Source organism: Plecotus auritus (assembly GCF_963455305.1).
Source record: "Plecotus auritus genome assembly, chromosome: 10".
In the NCBI taxonomy this organism is placed as follows: domain Eukaryota; kingdom Metazoa; phylum Chordata; class Mammalia; order Chiroptera; family Vespertilionidae; genus Plecotus; species Plecotus auritus.
This window is the reverse complement of record NC_137785.1, coordinates 41,774,687-41,794,433: the sequence shown is the minus strand read 5'-3', so window position 1 is coordinate 41,794,433 and position 19,747 is coordinate 41,774,687. Positions and strand designations below refer to the sequence as shown.

At 40.7% G+C, this 19,747-nt stretch overlaps 2 protein-coding genes across 2 annotated transcripts; one reads left to right on the top strand and one right to left on the bottom strand.

Moving 5' to 3' along the window:
* Window positions 1-1,901: 1,901 nt before the first annotated feature.
* On the bottom strand, window positions 1,902-18,587 carry TMEM231 (transmembrane protein 231; the record flags this gene model as incomplete). Its single annotated transcript, XM_080645224.1, has 6 exons — window positions 18,197-18,587; window positions 17,924-18,093; window positions 12,361-12,489; window positions 11,892-12,035; window positions 3,316-3,397; window positions 1,902-2,023 (listed from the first exon to the last, which is right to left on the bottom strand). Exons 1-6 carry the CDS (start codon window positions 18,333-18,335, stop codon window positions 1,902-1,904), a joined length of 786 nt encoding a protein of 261 aa, XP_080501350.1. The 5' UTR covers window positions 18,336-18,587.
* On the top strand, window positions 6,217-6,930 carry LOC308235867 (protein phosphatase inhibitor 2-like; the record flags this gene model as incomplete). The annotated part of the gene is made up of 2 exons (XM_080645045.1): window positions 6,217-6,604; window positions 6,710-6,930. 2 exons carry the CDS (start codon window positions 6,217-6,219, stop codon window positions 6,928-6,930), a joined length of 609 nt encoding a protein of 202 aa, XP_080501171.1.
* Window positions 18,588-19,747: the final 1,160 nt, after the last annotated feature.

Sequence of the window (19,747 nt, the reverse complement as noted above, 5' to 3'; positions counted from 1 at the left end):
CGCTTAGTCATGAGGGTCATCTGGCTGGACTGCTCGCCATTCTGCTATGGGCCAGGTTGGACTGAGCTGCGGGGGCTAGCATCCTCCTTCTCCCCGCACTGCTCCTTGTATCCCTCCCAAAGCTGCCTGCTCTGATGGGCACCCTGTTCCTTAGTCAAGGGAAATACAAGGAGCCGGGCTTCCCGCTAGCCCTCCAAATAAACTCTGTGGTTGTTGGGCAGGGAGCCAATGCCAAAAACAGGTCCTCTGTAAACCATGTCCTTTTAGGAAGGGGGAGAGGCTGTCGAGAAGGAGGAGTGGCAAGTGTCCAGGCTGTTGGGTGAGGGCCAGAGAGAAAAAAACTGTTACAATCCTTATTCCCCCCACTGTTGCCCAGAGGATTGTGAATGAAACAGCACTTCTGACTTCAGCCTGCTACTCCAGGGGCACAGACAGAGAGCAAAAGGCAGGGCAAAGAGCCAGCCACATAAGGGCAGGATAAAGGGCTTTTCAGCTGAGCTGATGACAGAAGATGTCTGTTAGACTGAGGGCAGGTGGATGGTCCTAGTGTCCTCAAGTTGCCCACCCTCACGTGGGTGCACACACATGTTCTTGAGCACTCCCTTCTCCAATTCTCCAGTTAAAGGCCTCTCAGTTCTGGAAATCAAAGTTCTGAATGGGGGGAGGGGGTGCTGTAAGAGATCAACTGAAGGACTTGTACACATGCATATAAGCATAACCAATGGATACAAGACACTGCGGCGGGGGGGGGGGTGTAAAGGCATGTACTGGGGGGAAGGGGAGGCTGGGGGGAGGTCAATGGGGAAAAAAAAGGGACATATGTACTACTATTTGTAATACTTCAAACAATTAAAAAATAAATTAAAAAAAAAAGTTCTGAATGGGAAATTGAGGTGCCTGAGAGTGGGAAATGCTAATGATTTGCATGTCTGTACTGAGAGCCCTGAGGAGTCAAAAGCGCTTTACAATAGGGGGAGAAATGCATAGCATGTTTCTCAGTTCAAGGAAGCAAAAGTCTGCTTGACTAGAAATGATACTCTTTCCAACATGTCTAAATTGATTGTAGTTTTCTCTTGAAATTCAAGTCTAGGGCAAAAAAAGGGGGGCGGGAGAGCAAATTATAGCATTTTCAGACCTTCCCACAAACTAGTCTCTGATGATTTTGGTAGGCACTTAGAAGATAGGGAATTTGTGTAGAGAAAAATTAGAAAGAACTCTTCTTTGTTGCTGGTAGGGAAAACACACATGCTGGCACATGTCCATGGGCCCTTTTCAGAAGTTTCCTAAGGTGGCAGTTCTCAGAAGACAATATGAGGTAGCCAGGTCCTGCTTAGTTTCCAGTCATGGTCTTCTTACGATAAGTGCTGCTTATAGAGTTCTCCCTGGGGCATTGCTGTTACAGGGATTGTGGTGACCACTTGATTTTGAAACACAAATCTTTTTATTCTTTCAAACACCCAGAGGAAGATAAGTAGGATACTGACATACTGGATCCAGGCAAACTTTATAATTTCCCAGAATCCTGGTAGATAAGTATACACAGTTAAGGAATCTCAGTTGACATTTTCTAAGTAAATGTTAAACGGGTAAGTTTAGACAGGATATGGCAAAAATGTTTCAAATACCTTTAAGATAAAAGGGAAAATAAAAGATTATTAGGACATAAATATGGATGATTCTGGATTCTGACCTAGAAGAATTGCTCATAAAGAAATAGGAACAGGAAATGATTTCCCCAGCCCCCACCCCTGTATGAATAGCAGACAAGAGTGCAGACAGAGTGGTTTGTGTGGGGCTGCAATGCTGTAGCAATTTCAACTTAAGGCTTCCCACATCTGTTTCTTCTTGGGACAAGTGAGGAATCCTTTTTCCTTTTTTGAAACTGAGCTACTGTTGGCTTCTTAACAGAAAGGATATGAAATGACTTCCACAGGGTATCGGATGACAGCATTAATCACAAATGGAGCTTCGGCAGCCCTCCCCACCAGCCAGATGGGGTTGGGGTCAGTCAGGATGGTGGTTACTGCAATACAATCAGGAATTAATCCACAAATGCTCTCTTTGGCAATAAAATATCGAGGGCTATGTCCAGCTGGTGTGGCCCGGTGGCTGAGCATCAACCCATTAACCAGAATGTCACGGTTTGATTCTTGGTCAGGGCACATGCCCAGGTTGCCAGCTCGATCCGCACTAGGGGTGTGCAGGAGGCAGCTGGTTGATGATTCTCTCTCATCATCTTTCTATCTCTCTCTCTTTTCCCCTTCCTCTCTCTGGAATCAATAATAGCATATTTAAATTTTTTAATTAAAAAAAATACATATAAACTTAAAAAAAATTGAGGGCTATGAAAATACTCTTTTGACCTCTCAGGCAAATTCTGTACTTCAAAACTCATCTCTAAGAAATGATTTAAAAGGAAAAAAGTGAAATTGAATGTGCAAAGTTGCTTACACTTTGTTAAAATACTTGTCAAAACACTTACGTAAAAAAAATGTGGAAACAGTCTATGGGTTCTGTAGTTGTTGAGTGGCTAAGCAAAGGAATACTATGCTACCACTAAAAATAACACCAATTAAAACTTTGTAGCAGCATGGGAAAAATATTTATATTACAAAGTAAATGAAATAAACTGGCCCTGGCTGGTTTTTCTCAGTGGTTAGAGCGTCAACCACAGACCAAAGGGATGCAGGTTTGATCCCCAGCCCCGGTTGGGGCATGTATGGGAGCAACCAATCAACATGTCTCTCTCACAAGGATTTCTCTCTCTCTCTCTCTCTCTCTCTCTCTCTCTCCCCCCCCCCTTCCTCCCTCTCTCCCTTCTACTCTCTCTAAAAACCAATGGAAAAAATATCCTCAGGTGAGGATTAACAACAACAACAAAAAGAAATAAACTGGATCCAAAAGTGTCTCTAAATTATGATAGCAGCTATATAAAAAGATTTGCATATAGCCCTGGCAACTTTGGCTCAATGGATAGAGCATCAGCCTGCGGACTGAAGGGTCCTGGGTTTGATGCCAGTCAAGGGCACATGCCTGGGTTGTGGGCTCAATCCCCAGTGTGAAGAGTGCAGGAGGAATACATGTGGCAATTAATTGGCACTAACCTAATGGATCATAGAAGTGGGGGATCATAGATTGTGGGTCTTTAGATCAGGAGGAAAAAGGACAAGTCCTGGGTTGCCTGTTTGCCTCACATCACTGAGCATTCATTGGTTTTGACATTTTCATCATGATAAGGATTCCAATTCTATTTCTCTCCAAAGACCCCACTAACCTGGAAAGTCTTTGTGAAACACCTGAATGAAATTTACTCACTGTTCCTTTCTTGATAGGCAGCAACAATATGCGTGAGGTCATAGTCATAGGCAAAAGGACTGGTTCCATTGATGACAGACACCTGGGATATAGCAGGAGGACCTGGTATAAGCACTGGAACAGCTTCTTCTCTGGTCTTTCTACCCTCCTGCCCACCCAGGACCACCTTCTTGTTCTTGGTGACCTATTCCAGCCTTACAATAATTTATTTACTCTCAATCTTTCCCCTTGTGGGATGGAAACAAGGGGTCAATATCTTCTTTTCATAGGTTTTAAAGCTATTTATAAAACACCTCTCTCTATTCCAATGAGAGAAATCCTTTAATTTTTAGAAATAGACCATATTTTCAACTCCTTTGTCTTGTCCTTGCTCTTCTCTAGATGATCTTTCAAATGTAGATTTGGAAAAAGGATAAAGTGCAAATAGTAAGCATATAATCCTTTGAGAAGGAAATGACTTCCTGCCTCTAGCATCATATTTCCATTGATATGAGAATAAGAAGTGCTATGGGTTTCTAGGTGAAGGCAGGATTCAAATGCTGAAGACTTAAGGGAGATATTAAAAAATGTAAAATAGCCTGGCTCGTTTTGCTCAGTGGTTGAGCATGGACCCATGAACCAAGAGGTCACAGTTTGATTCCTAGTCAGGGTATATGCCCAGATTTTGAGCTTGGTCCCCAGTGGGGAGTATGCCGGAGGCAGCCAATCAATGATTCTCTCTCATCATTGAGGTTTCTATCTCTTTCTCTCTCTCCCTTCCTTTCGCTGAAATCATTTAAAAACAACAACAAAAAAGTGAAATAAAAAAAAGGGTTCCATTCCAAGATAGCAACAAAAGAACTTCCTGAACTGACCTCCTCTCACTGACGAACTAAATCTACAACTACACATGGAGCAATTCAGAAACTAGTTGAGTGACTCCTACACATTGGGCAAATGAGAAAATATCCACATCACCCACATTGAAATGATCTTAGCAAACCTCAACTACTAGGAGTCACAAGAACACAGAAGGCAGCTTGGAAAATGACAAAGGCTTGATAGCAACAAAGAACTCTGGCTGAGCTGATTGGTAAGATTAATTTCCTACATGAGTCCACTCTGTCAAGACTGGGAGAGAGGGATGTTTTATCTAATGCACAGAAACCAACAGAGAGGCAAGGAAAATAAAGAAATAGAGGAATATGTTCCACACAAAAGAATAAAATAAAACTCCAGAGATAGACCTTAATAAAATGGAGATAAGTGACTTATCTGAAAAAAGAATTTAAAATACGTCACAAAAGATGCTCACTGAGGTCAGGAGAATAATGCATGAACAAAGTAAAAAAGGTATTATAAGAAAATATAATATATTATAATATTCCTGATGAACATAAATGCAAAGTCCTCAAGAAAACATTAGCAAACCAAATTCAACAGTACATTAAAAGGATCAGACACCATGATCAAGTGGGATTTGTTCCAAGGATGCAATGATGGCTCAACATCCACAAATTAATAGATGTGATACACCACATTAATAAAATGAAGGATATCTTCCCCGGCTGGTGTAGCTCAGTGGTTGAGTCTCAACCTACAAAACAGGAGTTCACGGTTTGATTCCTGATCAGGACACATGCCCAGTTGCAGTGGGGTGTGTGTGTGTGTGTGTGTGCAGGATTCTTTTGGATCATTGATGTTTCTATCTCTCACTCTCCCTTCTTCTCTGAAATCAATAAAAATATTTTTTTTAGAAAACCATTTTAATCGATGCAGAAAAAGCATTTGACAAAATTAAACATCCGTTTATGAAAAAGAAAACTTTCAACAAAGTGGGTACAGAGGGACATACCTTAATATAATAAAGGACATATCTGACAAGCCCACAGCTAATATCCTCAATGGTGAAAAGCTGAAAATTTTTCCTCCAAGATCAGGAAGAAGACAAGGATGCCCACTCTCACAACTTTTATTCAACAGAGTAGAGGAAGTCCCACCCAGAGCAATTAGGCAAGAAAAAGAAATAAAAGTCATCCAAATTGGAAAGGAAGAAGTAAAATTGTCACTATTGGCCTATGACACAATATTACATAATAGAACACCCTAACGACTCTACCAAAGAAACTGTTAGAACTTATAAATGAATTAGTAAAGTTGCAGGATACATAATCAATATACAAAAGCACTAACAATGAAGTATTAGAAAGAGAAATGACAAAAAAAATCCCATTACATTGCATCAAAAGTAATATAAAATACACAGAAATAAATTTAACCAAGGAGGTGAAATATCTGTACACTGAAAATTATGACATTGATAAAAGAAACTGATGAAGGCACAAATTAACAGAAAGTTACTCTGTGTTCATGTGTTAAAAGAATTAATGCTGTTAAAATGTCCATACCACCCAAAGCTATCTACAGAATCGGTGGAATCCCTATTGAAATCCCAGTGTTATTTTTCACAGATGTAAAAAAAACAATCCTAAAAAATGTATGGAATCACAAAAGACCCCAAATAACCAAAGCAATCTTGAGAAAGAGCAAAGCTGAAGGCATCCAACTTCCCGATTTAAACTATATTACAGGCTGTTGGGCTTCTCTGCCTGCCACGGATCAAGTGCGTTGGTTGGCCAAGGGCGCACACAGAGCAGCCAGCCGCCAGCGCCAGCATGGGCTAGTAGGCGCCAACGCGTCGGAGTCGGGGTCCTTGTGTCGTGAAAACGACGCCCGTAGCTGTCTCCGTGACAGCAGGTGCAGCGCTTTAGCCCCTGGTGGGCTCGGCGGCTGCCTGGTCAGTCCCCGTTTGCCCCTAGCCCTTTCCTTCCTGGACCCAGCGCCAACCAGCGACCCTTACGCCCACCATCGCAGCGGGCAATGGCAGCCTCGCAGCAGGCAATGGCAGCCTCGCAGCAGGCAATGGCAGCCTCGGATTCGCAACAGCCCATGAAGGGGATTCTGAAGAACAAGAGTTCTATGGCTTGCTCTCTGGTGCCCTCGGCAGTACAGCAGCGGCACAAGAGTGCCGACGTACTGAGTAAAAAATCCCAGAAGTGGGATGAAATGAACATCCTGGCGACATATTATATAGAAGACGAAGATATAATTAAAGTAGATGAACCAAGCACTCCAGAAAATAGCATGGAAAGTGATGATGAAGATGTATTGGGTGATTCAGAAACCATTGAAGCCCTGAACCCAGACATGTTAGCTAAGAAATTAGCTGCTGCTAAAGGCTCAAAGCCAAAGTATCTGATTCATGAACAAGAAAGCAGTGAAGATGAAGACAATAACCTCTCATCTGAAGGTAAAAAGTCTTTATTGAGTACCTGCTGTTTATTCTTTTTCAAGTGCTCTGTAGGAAATGAGCAGGGGGGAGAAAAGACCCAGCTTCAGAGAATTTCCAGACCAGCTAGTGAAAAACAGCTAGAGTTTGAAATGAAAAGGAAGCTTCATGACAATGAAGGACTTAATCTTAAATTAGCTAGGCAATTAATTTCAAAAGAACTAAATGATGATGAGGAAGATGAAGAAATATTAACGACTGCAGCTGGAGAAAATATGAATATGGAGGAATCAAATCAAGGATCTACTACAGGTGACCAACTGCAAAACAAATCACAGAGTTCATAGAAGAGATTTGTTCAACACTGTGATCGTCTAATACAAACCCTATTACTATATCATACTGCTTCCTGTTCTCTACAATTCATGACTTAAGTACCAAAATGCACACCAGTTATTATATGGTGCCAACAATTAAATAACTTTAGAGACTAATTAGACTGAAAATGCCTAATTGATACACATATTCTTGTGCCTAGTACTCACCATAAATATAGCATAGTGTCAGTCCAAAACTGTACTACTTCTATAAGAACACTCGTTAATTTGTATAAGATATTATATAGCTTTTGATGCTTTAAAGGTTAAACAATATCTTGGGGAGGGGCAGGGCATCTAATTTATTTTCTTCACTTCTAGATGTAATAGCTCTTATAAAATGGCTTTTTTAAAAATATCAAAATCCAATTGGATTATATAGGCTGATAAATACTCAGTCTGAAAAGTATTTTAACACATGTCTCAACTTGATTTATCTGTTTTATTGAAAAGGATTATTATAGGAGTTACTGTTGCATTTTCTGGCCTACTACCTTTAAAATTCCTTTTGAGTTTCTTTATGTTTAAAAGGAAAGAATTAAACTGTTTCCCACCAACCTAGCTTTATTGCCCTTGCCGTGTAACTCAGTTGGTTGGATCATTGTCCCGTACACCAAAAAGGTTGCAGGTTCGATTCTTGGTCAGGGTACATATGGGAAGCAGCTGACCAATGTTTCTCTCTCTCCTTTCCCCTCTCTCTAAAATCAATAAACACATCCTCAGGGGAGGATTAAAAAAAAAAAACTAGCTTTATTCACAAGTAAATTATCAGGTTGAATTTACACTAACAGCTGGCTTCAGATTAGTTTTTTTAAAAAATAAATATAATTATAATATAGTCTCAGCATTCCCTTTATATGCCTGTCGTAACCACCTGCCTTTGTTTCTTATTTCTTTCCAAATATATACACACAATAATCCTTAACCTTTACACTAGTAAAGGTTCATAAAGATTGTCATGACGTTAGGAACTCTTCTCTCATATATTCTATCATGTACTGCAACAATGAAAATCTTATTTTTGACTATCAATGCTTATTTTTTTCTTCTAATACATGGAGAAAATAGATTTAATAGAGCAATACTACAGACAGGAAATACAATTCAACTGCAGAATTTCTACACTGTTCTGATTTATAGCTTGCTAATTAAATTGCTATTACTAGTTTACTATCTGACTTAAACAGACCTTAGGATACAACTGAAATTTTTTTGTATGATGGGATAATTGTATATAACCAGTTAAATAATGATAGTTCCTGAATGTGCAGACAGAAGTAATCCCGAAAGTATTTTAATTTAAAAACCTTAATCCCTGCTTTAAGGGAATATGATAATGTATACTATGACAAATGTACTTTATTCTTCTAACACTGTAAGATTGAGAGCCCCTCCCTCACCCCCAGAATGAAGTGTAATTCCTGTGTATCTTGGTTTAGTGATAATTGCACTTACAAGTTTATGGACATATCAAAATATGTCAAAATAAATAAAAAGTGGGAGAAAAAATAAAATTATATTACAAAACTATAGTAACTGAAACAGTATGGTATTGGCATAAAAACAGACACATATCAATGGAACAAAATAGAGAACAGAGAATCTAGAAATAAACCCACCAATATATGGTCAGTTAATTTATGACAAAAGAGCCAAACATTCAGTGGGGAAAGTATAGTTGCTTCAATAAATGGTATTAGGAACACTGGACAGCCACATGCAAAAGAATGAAACTAGACTCCTACCTTACATCATATATACAAATAAATTAAAAATGGATTAAACTTAATTTAAAACCTGAAGTTGTAAAACTAGAAGAAAACATAGCGGGTATGCTCCTTGACATCAGTCTTGGCAATGATTTTTGTATTTGATACCAAAAGTACAAGCAACAAAAGCAAAAATATTAAGTGAGATTATGTCAAGTTAATAGCACAGCAAAGCACAACAAAATAAAAAGGCAACTTACAGAATGGGAGAAAATATTAGCAAATAATATACCTGATAAGGGGTTAATATCCAAAATACATAAAGAACTCACATAACACAATAGTAAAACAATGTGATTTTTAAAATGGGCAGAGAGCCCGGCTTGTGTGACTTAGTGGTTGAGTGTCAACCTATGAACCAGGAGGTCACGGTTCGATTCTCGGTCAGGGCACATGCCTGGGTTGCGGGCTCGATCCCCAGTAGGGGGTGTGCAGGAGGCAGCCAATTAACAATTCTCTCTCCTCATTGATGTTTCTATCTTTCTCTCCCTCTCCCTTCCTCTCTGAAATAATTATATATATATATATATATATATATATATATATATATATATATATATTTAAAAACGAGCAGAGGAACCAAATAGGCATTTTTCTAAAGAAGACATAGAGATGGCCAAAAAGCACATGAAAAGGTGCTCAACATCACTAATCATCAAGGACATGCAAATCAAAACCACAATAAGGTATTACTTAAAGCCTGTTACCAAAAAGACGAGATAACAAGTGTTGGCAAGGATATGAGGAAAAGGGAACCCTTGTGTACTGTTGGTAGGACTGTAACTTGGTGCAGGCACTATAGAAAACAGTATGGAGGTAGCTCAAAAATTTAAAAATATAACTACCACATGATCCTGAAATTCCACTTCTGAGTATATATCCAAAGGAAAGGAAAACAGAATATTAAAGAGATATTTGTACTCCCATGTTCACTGCAGCATCATTTACAATGGTCAAGATATGGAAACAACCTAAGTGTCTGTCAATGGATGAATGGATAAAGAAGATGTGGTTAAAGAAGACATTCTAACATGAAAAAAAAGGAACTCCTGACATTTGCAACAACATGGATGGACCTTGAAGGCATTATGCTAAATGAAATAAACCAGACAGAGAAAGATAAATACTGCATGGTATTCACTTATATGTGGAATCTAAATAAAAAATCAAACTCATAGAAACAGAGTAGAAAATTGGTTGCCAGGGGCTGGGAGCCAAGGGCAATAGGGAAAGGGTTAAAGTACAAAGTTTCAGCTATAAGATGAATAGTCTGAGGATCTAATGCAGTGGTTCTCAACCTTTCTAATGCCGCGACCCTTTAATACAGTTCCTCATGTTGTGGTGACCCCCAACCATAAAATTATTTTCGTTGCTACTTCGTAACTGTAATTTTGCTACTGTTAATGAATCGTAATGTAAATATCTGTGTTTTCCGATGGTCTTAGGCTCTACAGCAGCGGTTCTCAACCTGTGGGTCGCAACCCACAGGTTGAGAAAGCTAGCAGGGTCACCTAAGACCATCACAAAACACAGATATTTACATTACGATTCATTAACAGTAGCAAAATTACAGTTACGAAGTAGCAACGAAAATAATTTTATGGTTGGGGGTCACCACAACATGAGGAACTGTATTAAAGGGTCGCGGCATTAGAAAGGTTGAGAACCACTGATCTAATGTATAACATGATGACTACAATTAATAATACTGTACTACATAATTGAAATTTGCTAAGAGAGTAGAACTTAAATGTTCTCATACATATACAAAAAAGATAAATGTGTGGTGATGGATGTGTTAACTAATTGAAAGGAATCCTTTCACAATGTATTCATCTATCAAATCATCATGATGTATACTTTACTTTCTTTTTTTTATGATGTATACTTTAAATAGTTCACAATTTTGTCAATTATACCTCAATAAAGCTGAAAAAAAAAAAGCCCACAAAAAAGCAAAGATCTTTTCCAAGTTAAAAAAAAAAAAGCACCATATTAAGTTTATACTTTATAGTCCTCCTTTAAAAAACTGACCTTGATTATAGCTAGGGTGACCATATATCCTAGTTTGTCTGGAACAGATCTGAAATAACTGATAAAGTTCCGCTTTCCTTTTCAAAAGTAGCCCAGCCCAACTTATATGCCCCCCTCCCTGGGATATAATAAAGGTCTGTAGAAAAAAGTGTTTAAATGAATGAGTTCTGATAGACAGACAATTCATGGTTCTGTTACTTTCATGCTGTGGGACTTTGGAAAAATTAATTAATCCCTGTAAGTCCCAGTTTCCTCAAGCGTAAAATGAGGTCATTCTTTCAACAAATCTGCCTGAGTACTTACTGTATAGTGTGCCGGCACTGTTTTAGGCACTGGGGTGAAAGTATAGATGTCAGCGCTTTTACTATTGAGGGAAACAGCAAATAAACTGATAACATATCTTTAATATTTCAGGTGGAAGTACAACAGTAAACCTAGGTGAGGAATGACGGAGAGAGAGGGGAATGCTATTTTAGAAAGAAGTGTCAGGGAAGGACTGTGTTCAGAGGCATTGGAACCAGAAAGTGAATGGAGTAGCAGAATAAGCTACGTGGATACTTGGCAGAGGGAAAGGCCAGTGCACAAGCCCTGAGGCAGGAGCCACTTGCGGGTGTGAAGAACAGCACAACGGAGCAAGGGGGGCAATGACAGGACGAGCAGTTGGCGAGTTGAGAAATGGCTGAGTAGGCATCTCCTGAGGTTGCTGTGATGATTAAACAAGATAATATACTTAAACCGCTTAACTCAGGATTAGATGCTCAAATAATCGGTTGTTAGTATTATTTTTGAAATGTTTTACATGAACTAAAAAAAGATCACTTAAAATATGGTGTGTGTGTGTGTGTGTGTGTGTGTGTGTGTGTGTGTGTGTCTGTGTGCGCATCCAAAAGCAATAAATATTTGGTTCTTAGATTAAAAACAGAGATTTTTCCCTTTCTTTCTAGATATAAATACAGGCACATCCGTCTCCATATTTTGAAAGAATTCATGGCAGGAATTCCTCAGAAATCCTCTTCTGTGCCCCTACAGAGAAACGCTATTTCCAACTTCTATTTCTCCCTCTTCAAAGAACTGGTAAACACTAACATATACAAATAAAAGGAGATGGACAAGGAGAAGCATCCTTACGTTGTATCGAACATCTAGGCCATCGTAGCTTAGGGGCTGCTTCTGCTGCAGCCTCAGGTCTCCGTTCACATATAACTGGGACCCCGGAACAGCAAAAGAGGATTGAAGAAATGCCATGCTCTGCATCACGAATGTTGACATCCTCTGAAATCATTAGAGGGAGAGACAAGATCAGTTTCAGTCAGATCTTAAGGGCTCTGGGTTCTAAGCGTCACCTGTCTGGTGGAAGCCTAACGGTCCCCCACATACCTGGCTTAGCCATACAGGAAGAACTCTGAGCTGTTCATAGCTTGTATAAATTAACATGGCCCTAATGAAAAACATTTGATCTGCCCAAGTTAAATCCCACACTGCACCTCAGAAAAGAGCCTTTTTCTACAGTGTGGGTTTTCCTAGAAATCAGAAAGAGGGATCTGTACTATTAAAAGACAAAAGGGAGAGGACAGGCTTCCCTCAGGAATTGACTCACATGCAATTGGTAGGAGAAAGTCAAGATGAGTTGCACACCAAGAACATGCTCCGTGGACTGCAGGGGAAGCTCCAGTTTAAAATGTAACATGTCCATTTTCCCGTCCTGGTTCCTGTCTTCTTCTCTAGTCTAGGAAACCCAAAGAGGGCCAGTGGCCCTGGTCCTTATTAAGTCAGGAAGAATCCATATTACTGTCATACATACACAATGAACCACTGTCCTGCGATACATAGGTATTAGCTCCCTCATCAAAAGAAAAATGAATAGGTATAAGGGATCAATATTGGAGAGAGAAACAATGTGCATGGCCCCTGAACTTCATACTGTGCTTCTCAAATATTCAAGGGCCAAACTGAACAGGAATTTGAAGTGGCAATAACAACAAACAACTGGATAGTATTTTTCTTTTTCAGTCTCATTTGATCTTTTTTTGTTTGTTTTGTTGCTGGCATCTTTCTCTTTTCATTTTTACAAACAGGCTGGAGTTTGTATGGAAAGTTTAAGTAGCACATCAGAATTATTTTCTACTTGTCTAGAAAAGAAAACTAATACTAATCATTATGCATTCCCCAGATTCAGCAGAAAACACCAAGCTCTATTTATACTGTACATCTTTTAACCACAAGTGTCTTTGCTGCAAATTCTCAGTATTGGACTGCATCTCATCATTGTCAGGACTTTAAAGCCTAGCGCATCTTTTAGTACCAATCAATAAAGCAAAAAAGGAAGCTCTGGAAAATCAGTAAGCCATTAAAACAACAGATACTTTATAAATTATGTACATGAAAGTAGGGAAAACATCGTAGGAGGGAAAAAGACAAATTACAGCTCATAAAAAAACACTGGTATCCAATCTTGTCATCCATAATCTTGCCTCATAGTGATCCTAATACGACTAGCAGGAAAGGATGGTTACTGAAATGTGATCACTGCTGATACCATTCCTTGGCACACTCTGGATCTTGTTGCTACAACTGATCCTTTCCCAGTGTAGGTTCCCAGAAGGATTTTACTATGGTGGATCCACATTCCCATCTGAATTCTCCATCTACTGATTCATTTTTCTTTCCACCAATACCATTATGCAAGGAAGAGATTCTTTGTTCTTTTTTCAGGCTAATAAGGTCGTTTTAAGATGGAGTTATCTCAGTTTTCAGAAACTTTCAATTGCTTCTTTCCTTCTGGACAATAATGTCCTTATCCTAGGCCTTGTTATAGAGAAACCTGCCCTCTGTCTTCTGTTGGATACTATTTTCTCTGTCCTAGTCCATCAACTTCGCAGGTGCAGTGGAGGGATATCTGTTACTCGGGCTGATGATCAAGTTACTGAGGCAATTATGTATTAGCAATTATGATTAGGATAGAAAAGAGGCTACCCTGTCTTTCTGTGAATCTTCCTTAGTTGGTATCTGGGAAGACTTGGAAGACAAAGTCAGGTTAACTCTCTGGGGTGGAACTATGCCGTCTGGATCCTTAGGATTAACAGGAAAACAAAGATCAAATGTCTCAACTTGCAAGGGAAGATAGTGGGTAGGAGGAAATTGCCAGAATACAGACCCCAACACTGTCTCAACTTGCAAGGGAGGATAGTGGGTAGGAGGGAATTGCCAGAATACAGACCCCAACACAGTGTGGGGGAGAAAAGCAATTCATTTGATCTTTAAAATAAGTCTAAGGTAAGCAGAGCAAGTATTATCCCCATTGTATAGATGAGAAAATTAAGGTTCAGGGAGGTGAAGGGTTTTATTGGTACAGCTAGTAATGGGGATAAGAGATGATGCAAAAGTTGCATCTCCCACAATAACTTGTCACCAAGTTAGAATCTCACTCCCCTAAGGCTGGCAAGGTGGGCTACATTCTATGCTATCACTTGGACCACTAATGAAATCAATTATCTAATTCCATTTATTTCAAATCAGTCTTAACACATGTGCAATAGCTATAAAGGCAGGCATTCACCCCTAACTGGTTTGGCTCAGTGGATAGAGCGTCGGCCTGCGGGCTGAAGGGTCCCAGGTTCGATTCCAGTCAATGGCATGTACCTTGGTTGCGGGCACATTCCCAGTAGGGGGTGTGCAGGAGGCAACTGATCGATATTTCTCTCTCATCGATGTTTCTAACTCTCTATCCCTCTCCCTTCCTCTCTGTAAAAAATCAATAAAATATTTTAAAAAAAGAAAAAGGCAGGCATTCAAAGAACTAATACTTCTTTAACACAAGTTCAAGGTTATTATCTAAAATCAAATTGATGTGTCTGGCTAAGATAATTCATAAATCACACCATCATCTTATTTCTATAAGGTATATGTGCAATTTGGAACAATGTTAATATCCACTGGTTGTTTCAACTGGTTCTACTGCATATCACAGGAGATATAAGAATATTAATAATAGTAATAATTAGAGAGGTAGCTACTATTGTGTTCTCCACATAGTTACATTGAGGCTGAGAGCGGGTATAATCCAATGACAGAATTGGGGCTAGGATTTAGGTTTACAGATTCCTGATTCAGTGCTCCTTCTATAATAGCCCACAAGAACCCCAATTTCAAAGATTTCTGATAGTTAAAAAAAGATAATCTTTTCCAGATATATATGAAATCAATACCAATATACTAGGTCGGATAAATATAGGCATCGTTGGATTTAGTCAGTGCATATCAGCCAGTCTACCTGTGCCAATCAGGAAAACAGAAACTAAACAGTTATTTTAACAGAGGGAATTTAGCATAGGGGATAATTAGTAGCATAGGTATTAGGGGACGAAAAAGGCAAAAAGGGAATGCTGTGATAACACAGAGAGGGTAACTGCAGGAAGCAGCTCCCCTGCCTGCAGCTGGAGCAGGAAGGGAAGAGGCGGGCATTTCCTCCAGGAGCTGGGACTCAGACCTCAAGAAGGAAGTGCTGCCCAGCTGACGCTGGTACTTCCAGGGCTTTGGAGGAGGAACCCACCAGGGGGAATGGATAAGGCTGGAGGAAAGACTTACTCTTTCCTGTTTGTATCACCCAGCACTGGTTCTTCAACTGGCAGTAACAACTGGTTGCAGTTTCTAGTTTTTTCCTACTCCCAAAACAAGGCTCATCATGCCTCCTATTGGCAGAACCTAATAGGGAGTCAGTGGGCAGAAGAGAATGTGGTTTTCATCATCTCAGTGTGAGCATCACAAAGCAGAGATAGGAGGGCGGATTTGGAGCTGACACAAGATCTAAAAACAATGCACCATCTGACTGTAAGAATTGCTATAAATTAAGGAGTGCAATTGTTTCCAAATGCCCTGACTTGCAATATTTTCCCCATCAAGTATCTCATTGTTTGTTTTTATACTGTTCATTCTGTCGAGTAATATTCTTTTATTAAAGGTCAATTTCCTAGTTTATATCAGTGTTCATTTTACCATATATTTGTCATTGAGTGTTCCGTTTTTTTTCTTTTTGTGCTGAAAATACTCTTTGGCATTACTCTTTGGGTCTCCTAGACTCATCAAATCCTTACTACCTGTATTTCAATGAGTCTAAGATATCATCAATTATAAAATGCACCACCCACCAGCCTCCACCATACACATACCCTTCCCATCCCACCAATAGAGTTAAACTGTCATTTGACTGTAAATCCTATTCACAACTTTAATGACCTTTCTCATTTTTCCCTTATTTTTTATTTCTCTAAAGTTAATAAGTATTTTATTTGCTTGCTTAGTTTTCTATTTACTTATACAATTTCAACAATAATCTTTTATTGAAATTCCTCACAATTTGATGTTTATTTAAAATCTAGTTCATGCCTGGGCCAGTGTGGCTCAATGGTTGAGCATTGACCCATGAACCAAGAGGTCATCATTCTTGTTTTTAAAAAATATATATTTTTATTGATTTCAGAGAGGAAGGGAGAAGGAGAGAGAGGTAGAAACATCAATGATGAGAGAGAATACTTGATCAGTTGCCTCCTGCACACTCCCCACTGGGGACCGAGTCCACAACGCAGGCATGTGACCTTGACCAGAATCGAACCCAGGACCCTTCAGTCTGCAGACCAACGCTCTATCCACTGAGCCAAACAGGATAGAGCAAGAGGTCACCAGTTTGATTCCCAGTCAGGGCACATGTCTGGGAAGGGCTCAGTCCCCGGTGGGGGGGCATGAAGGAGGCAGCCAATCGATGTTTCTATCTCTCTATCCCTCTCCCTTCCTCTCACTCTAAAATCAACAAAAACTGCCCTAACTGGTTTGGCTCAGTGGATAGAGCCAAGGACTGAAAGGTCCCCAGTTTGATTCCGGTCAAGGGCATGTACCTTAGTTGCGGGCACATCCCCAGTAGGAGATGTGCAGGAGGCAGCTGATCGATGTTTCTAAATCTCTATCCCTGTTCCTTCCTCTCTGTAAAAAATCAATAAAATATATATTTTTAAAAAATCAACAAAAACTTATTTTTTAAAAAAACTTGTTCATTACAACATTCTAATAGTGAAAAAGTGAAATCAAATAAAATATCCACTAACAGGGAACTGGTCAAATCCATTACAGTTGTTCCATATCATGAAATACCTTGTAGATCTTAAAAAGAATAAGGTTGATTAACAAGTATTGATACATATCCCTAACTGAGCCTTAATTTTATGTCATTATATATACCAGTAACTTTAACATTTTACAATAAGCATGCAATTTTATAATAAGAAAATTTAAAGTAATCAGAAAAAAACTTGAATCGTATTTTGTGTGTCGTTATTCATATAACTAATCAGATTAAAATTTCCCCCCATTTTATTTAGTTGCTGGAAAAAAGTCTGAATTTTTTTCCCCAGCTATACAAGTTTGGCTTGCAGGCCAATAATCTCAGAGATGTTTACTGAGATTAAACTTTGGAAGAAGGAAAACCAGAATTTTTATATTTCTAAAGGAAAATGTTTTCAAAACATGAGCAGAAAGGGAGAGTTTGTAAAGGAAGCACTCACTTACCTGAACCGAATACTAAATTACAGACAGTAAAATGCTTCCTTTTCATTCTGGACAGCTACAAGATGTCGGAGACAAGCCAGGGAGGCGGGAGGGCCATTCCCGGAGGTCGGTCAACCAACCAGGGCCTGGGCGTCCCAGTGTCAAGCCTGCATAAAAATGCCTGCTCTTTCCGTTCCGAGTGTTTGGATGCACAACTGCAGCAGCACTAAGGGTTGCAACAAGAACACTGCTGGTCCTCCATGACTCATAAAGGAGCTTTCGCGACCACCTTTCTATCAGGCAGCCCACGGAAATGACGGGGGCTGGAAACAGGCGGCCGCAGGCTTCTGGACTCAGTGTCGGGTAGCACGCTGAAGCTTGCTAACTTTCTTGGGGTTATGGACAGCTTTGAGAAGTCGAATGAAATAAGAGATTTGCTCCTCAGGAAGTTAAGCATATGTTCAAACCACTGAGCCTGTGTACACAACCTTCCGTGGGATCGAGGACCCTGAAGACCTAAGCTGGGGCTCCCACGGGGTCGGGCGCTCGCCCTCTCATACCCCCGCTCCCGCCCCTACCTCTACCCAGTCCGGGTGGGCAGCTAGGCCCCGGCAGGAACCACGCACCGAAACGAGCGGGACGCGCAGATGATCCCCCTGCAGCCGGTTGAAGGCGGGGAACGTGCTCCAGGCGAGGAACCCGCCGCGCTCCGGTCCTAGCAGGGCCAGGAGCAGTACCTGGTGCTGGAAGCGCACAGTCGGCTGCTCCTCGTAGCTGCTCCGCTTCAGCCAAAACCCTGAGGTAAAAAGGGCGGGAAGGCGGTGGGTAAGATGTCAGGAAGGCCGGAGCGGATGCAGCCGGCCGGGAGCCGTGGAGCGCACCAACCCGGGAAGGCTCACCGTGGCTCCGGAAGGCCACCAGCAGCGGCGGGATGTACGTGAGCGCGGTGGCCAGCAGCAGGAACAGCGCGGCCTTGGAGCAGAGCCCCGCGCGGTAGCCGCGCTCGACCGGCTGAGAGAAGAGCTCGTAGAGCGCCATGAGCGCAGCGCAGAGAGAGTCCGCACCCCCTCGACCCCTTTGCTGTAGGGAAGGGATGAGCAAGTTTGGCTTCTCCTGGTTGCCATAGCCTTGGTCTCCACGGCAACGGACGGCGCAAGGAAGGGAACCAATAGCAAGGACGCGGGGCCTCGGTGGGAGTGGAGCTAACGAGGGGCGGTGCCCACTGGGACGGTTGACCTCGCTTTACACGTTATGTGTGTATTCCCAAAGGCTGAGTGGAAATACGTTTCTGTGCACCAAAATCATAGCTGTCGGGTTAATGTAAATTAAGATTTTCATAAAAGTTGACCCGAAGTAAATATTTGTGTGTCTTTCATTAAATATGAATCAATGGTTCATACTTTTCAACCAGTCCCAGTACACTCTACATTGAAGGAAAGCACCGAACATCAATGTTTCCGTGGTCTCGGACCTGGTCCTGGGCGAAGAACAAACTCAGGCCCCTTTGTCTCCAAATTTTCTGTTGCTTTCACTATACAGCAGCATAGGTATGGAAACAGGACACGAATCTCCCCGTTCTTGTGGGATAAAGAATAATTACTACATAGCTCTCTCTGTTATACTCTGTTACCCTGATTGGGTACAAGCTTGTCCATCGGTTTTAGGGGAAGCTGTGATCCTCCCCAAAGATAACACTGGCTTATCACTGAGTTGAATGCCCCAATCTCCGGCTGTAAGCCAGTATTTCAAACATGGCAGAAATTATTTCTTTAAAAAAAAACAACCATGGTTCACATCCAAGTTCATCAAAAGGCCTTGAAGGGTCACATTATAGTGCCAAGACAGAGTGTGGAGTCCAGTAGTTGAGACCCTTATTTTGAAGGCAACCTAGAAGTGGCTTTTAGATTAAGAGAACAGCTAAGATCCTAACAGAAAAACAGAGAGAGGTCAAGACTTGCCCCTTACCACAGTCCAAAATGACAATGTCATCACCAAAAGATGCTTTTGACCTCTGGTCCAGTACTACTCATTCTTGCTTTAAAGCTTTTCTGGGGTGGCCACACATTTCTTAAAGATAGTAATTGTATTTCTTCAATCTTGTTATGATTCTGACGTATTGTATCTATGCTTTAAGTAGATGTCTTTCATTTAATTAAAATAAGATTCTAGAATAGATGGTTCTAGTGTCATCTTCTGAGGGTGGCTCTGCTCTGAGGAAGGAGAAGTTTGCCTTCAAGGCTCCTTCTTTCAGCAGAAGGAAACACACACGGTAGCTAGTGTTAGCTTAGTCACTGAAACAGGGAGGTGAATGCCAAGAATTTAGGTGTATGAAGTGCTTCAGCATCCCCGGAGATGCCATGAGTTTCCAAAACTATAATAATAAAAATGTAATATGCTAATTAGAGCGGACGTCCTTCTGGATGACCTTCCAGATGAAGCCGGGGCTGCCA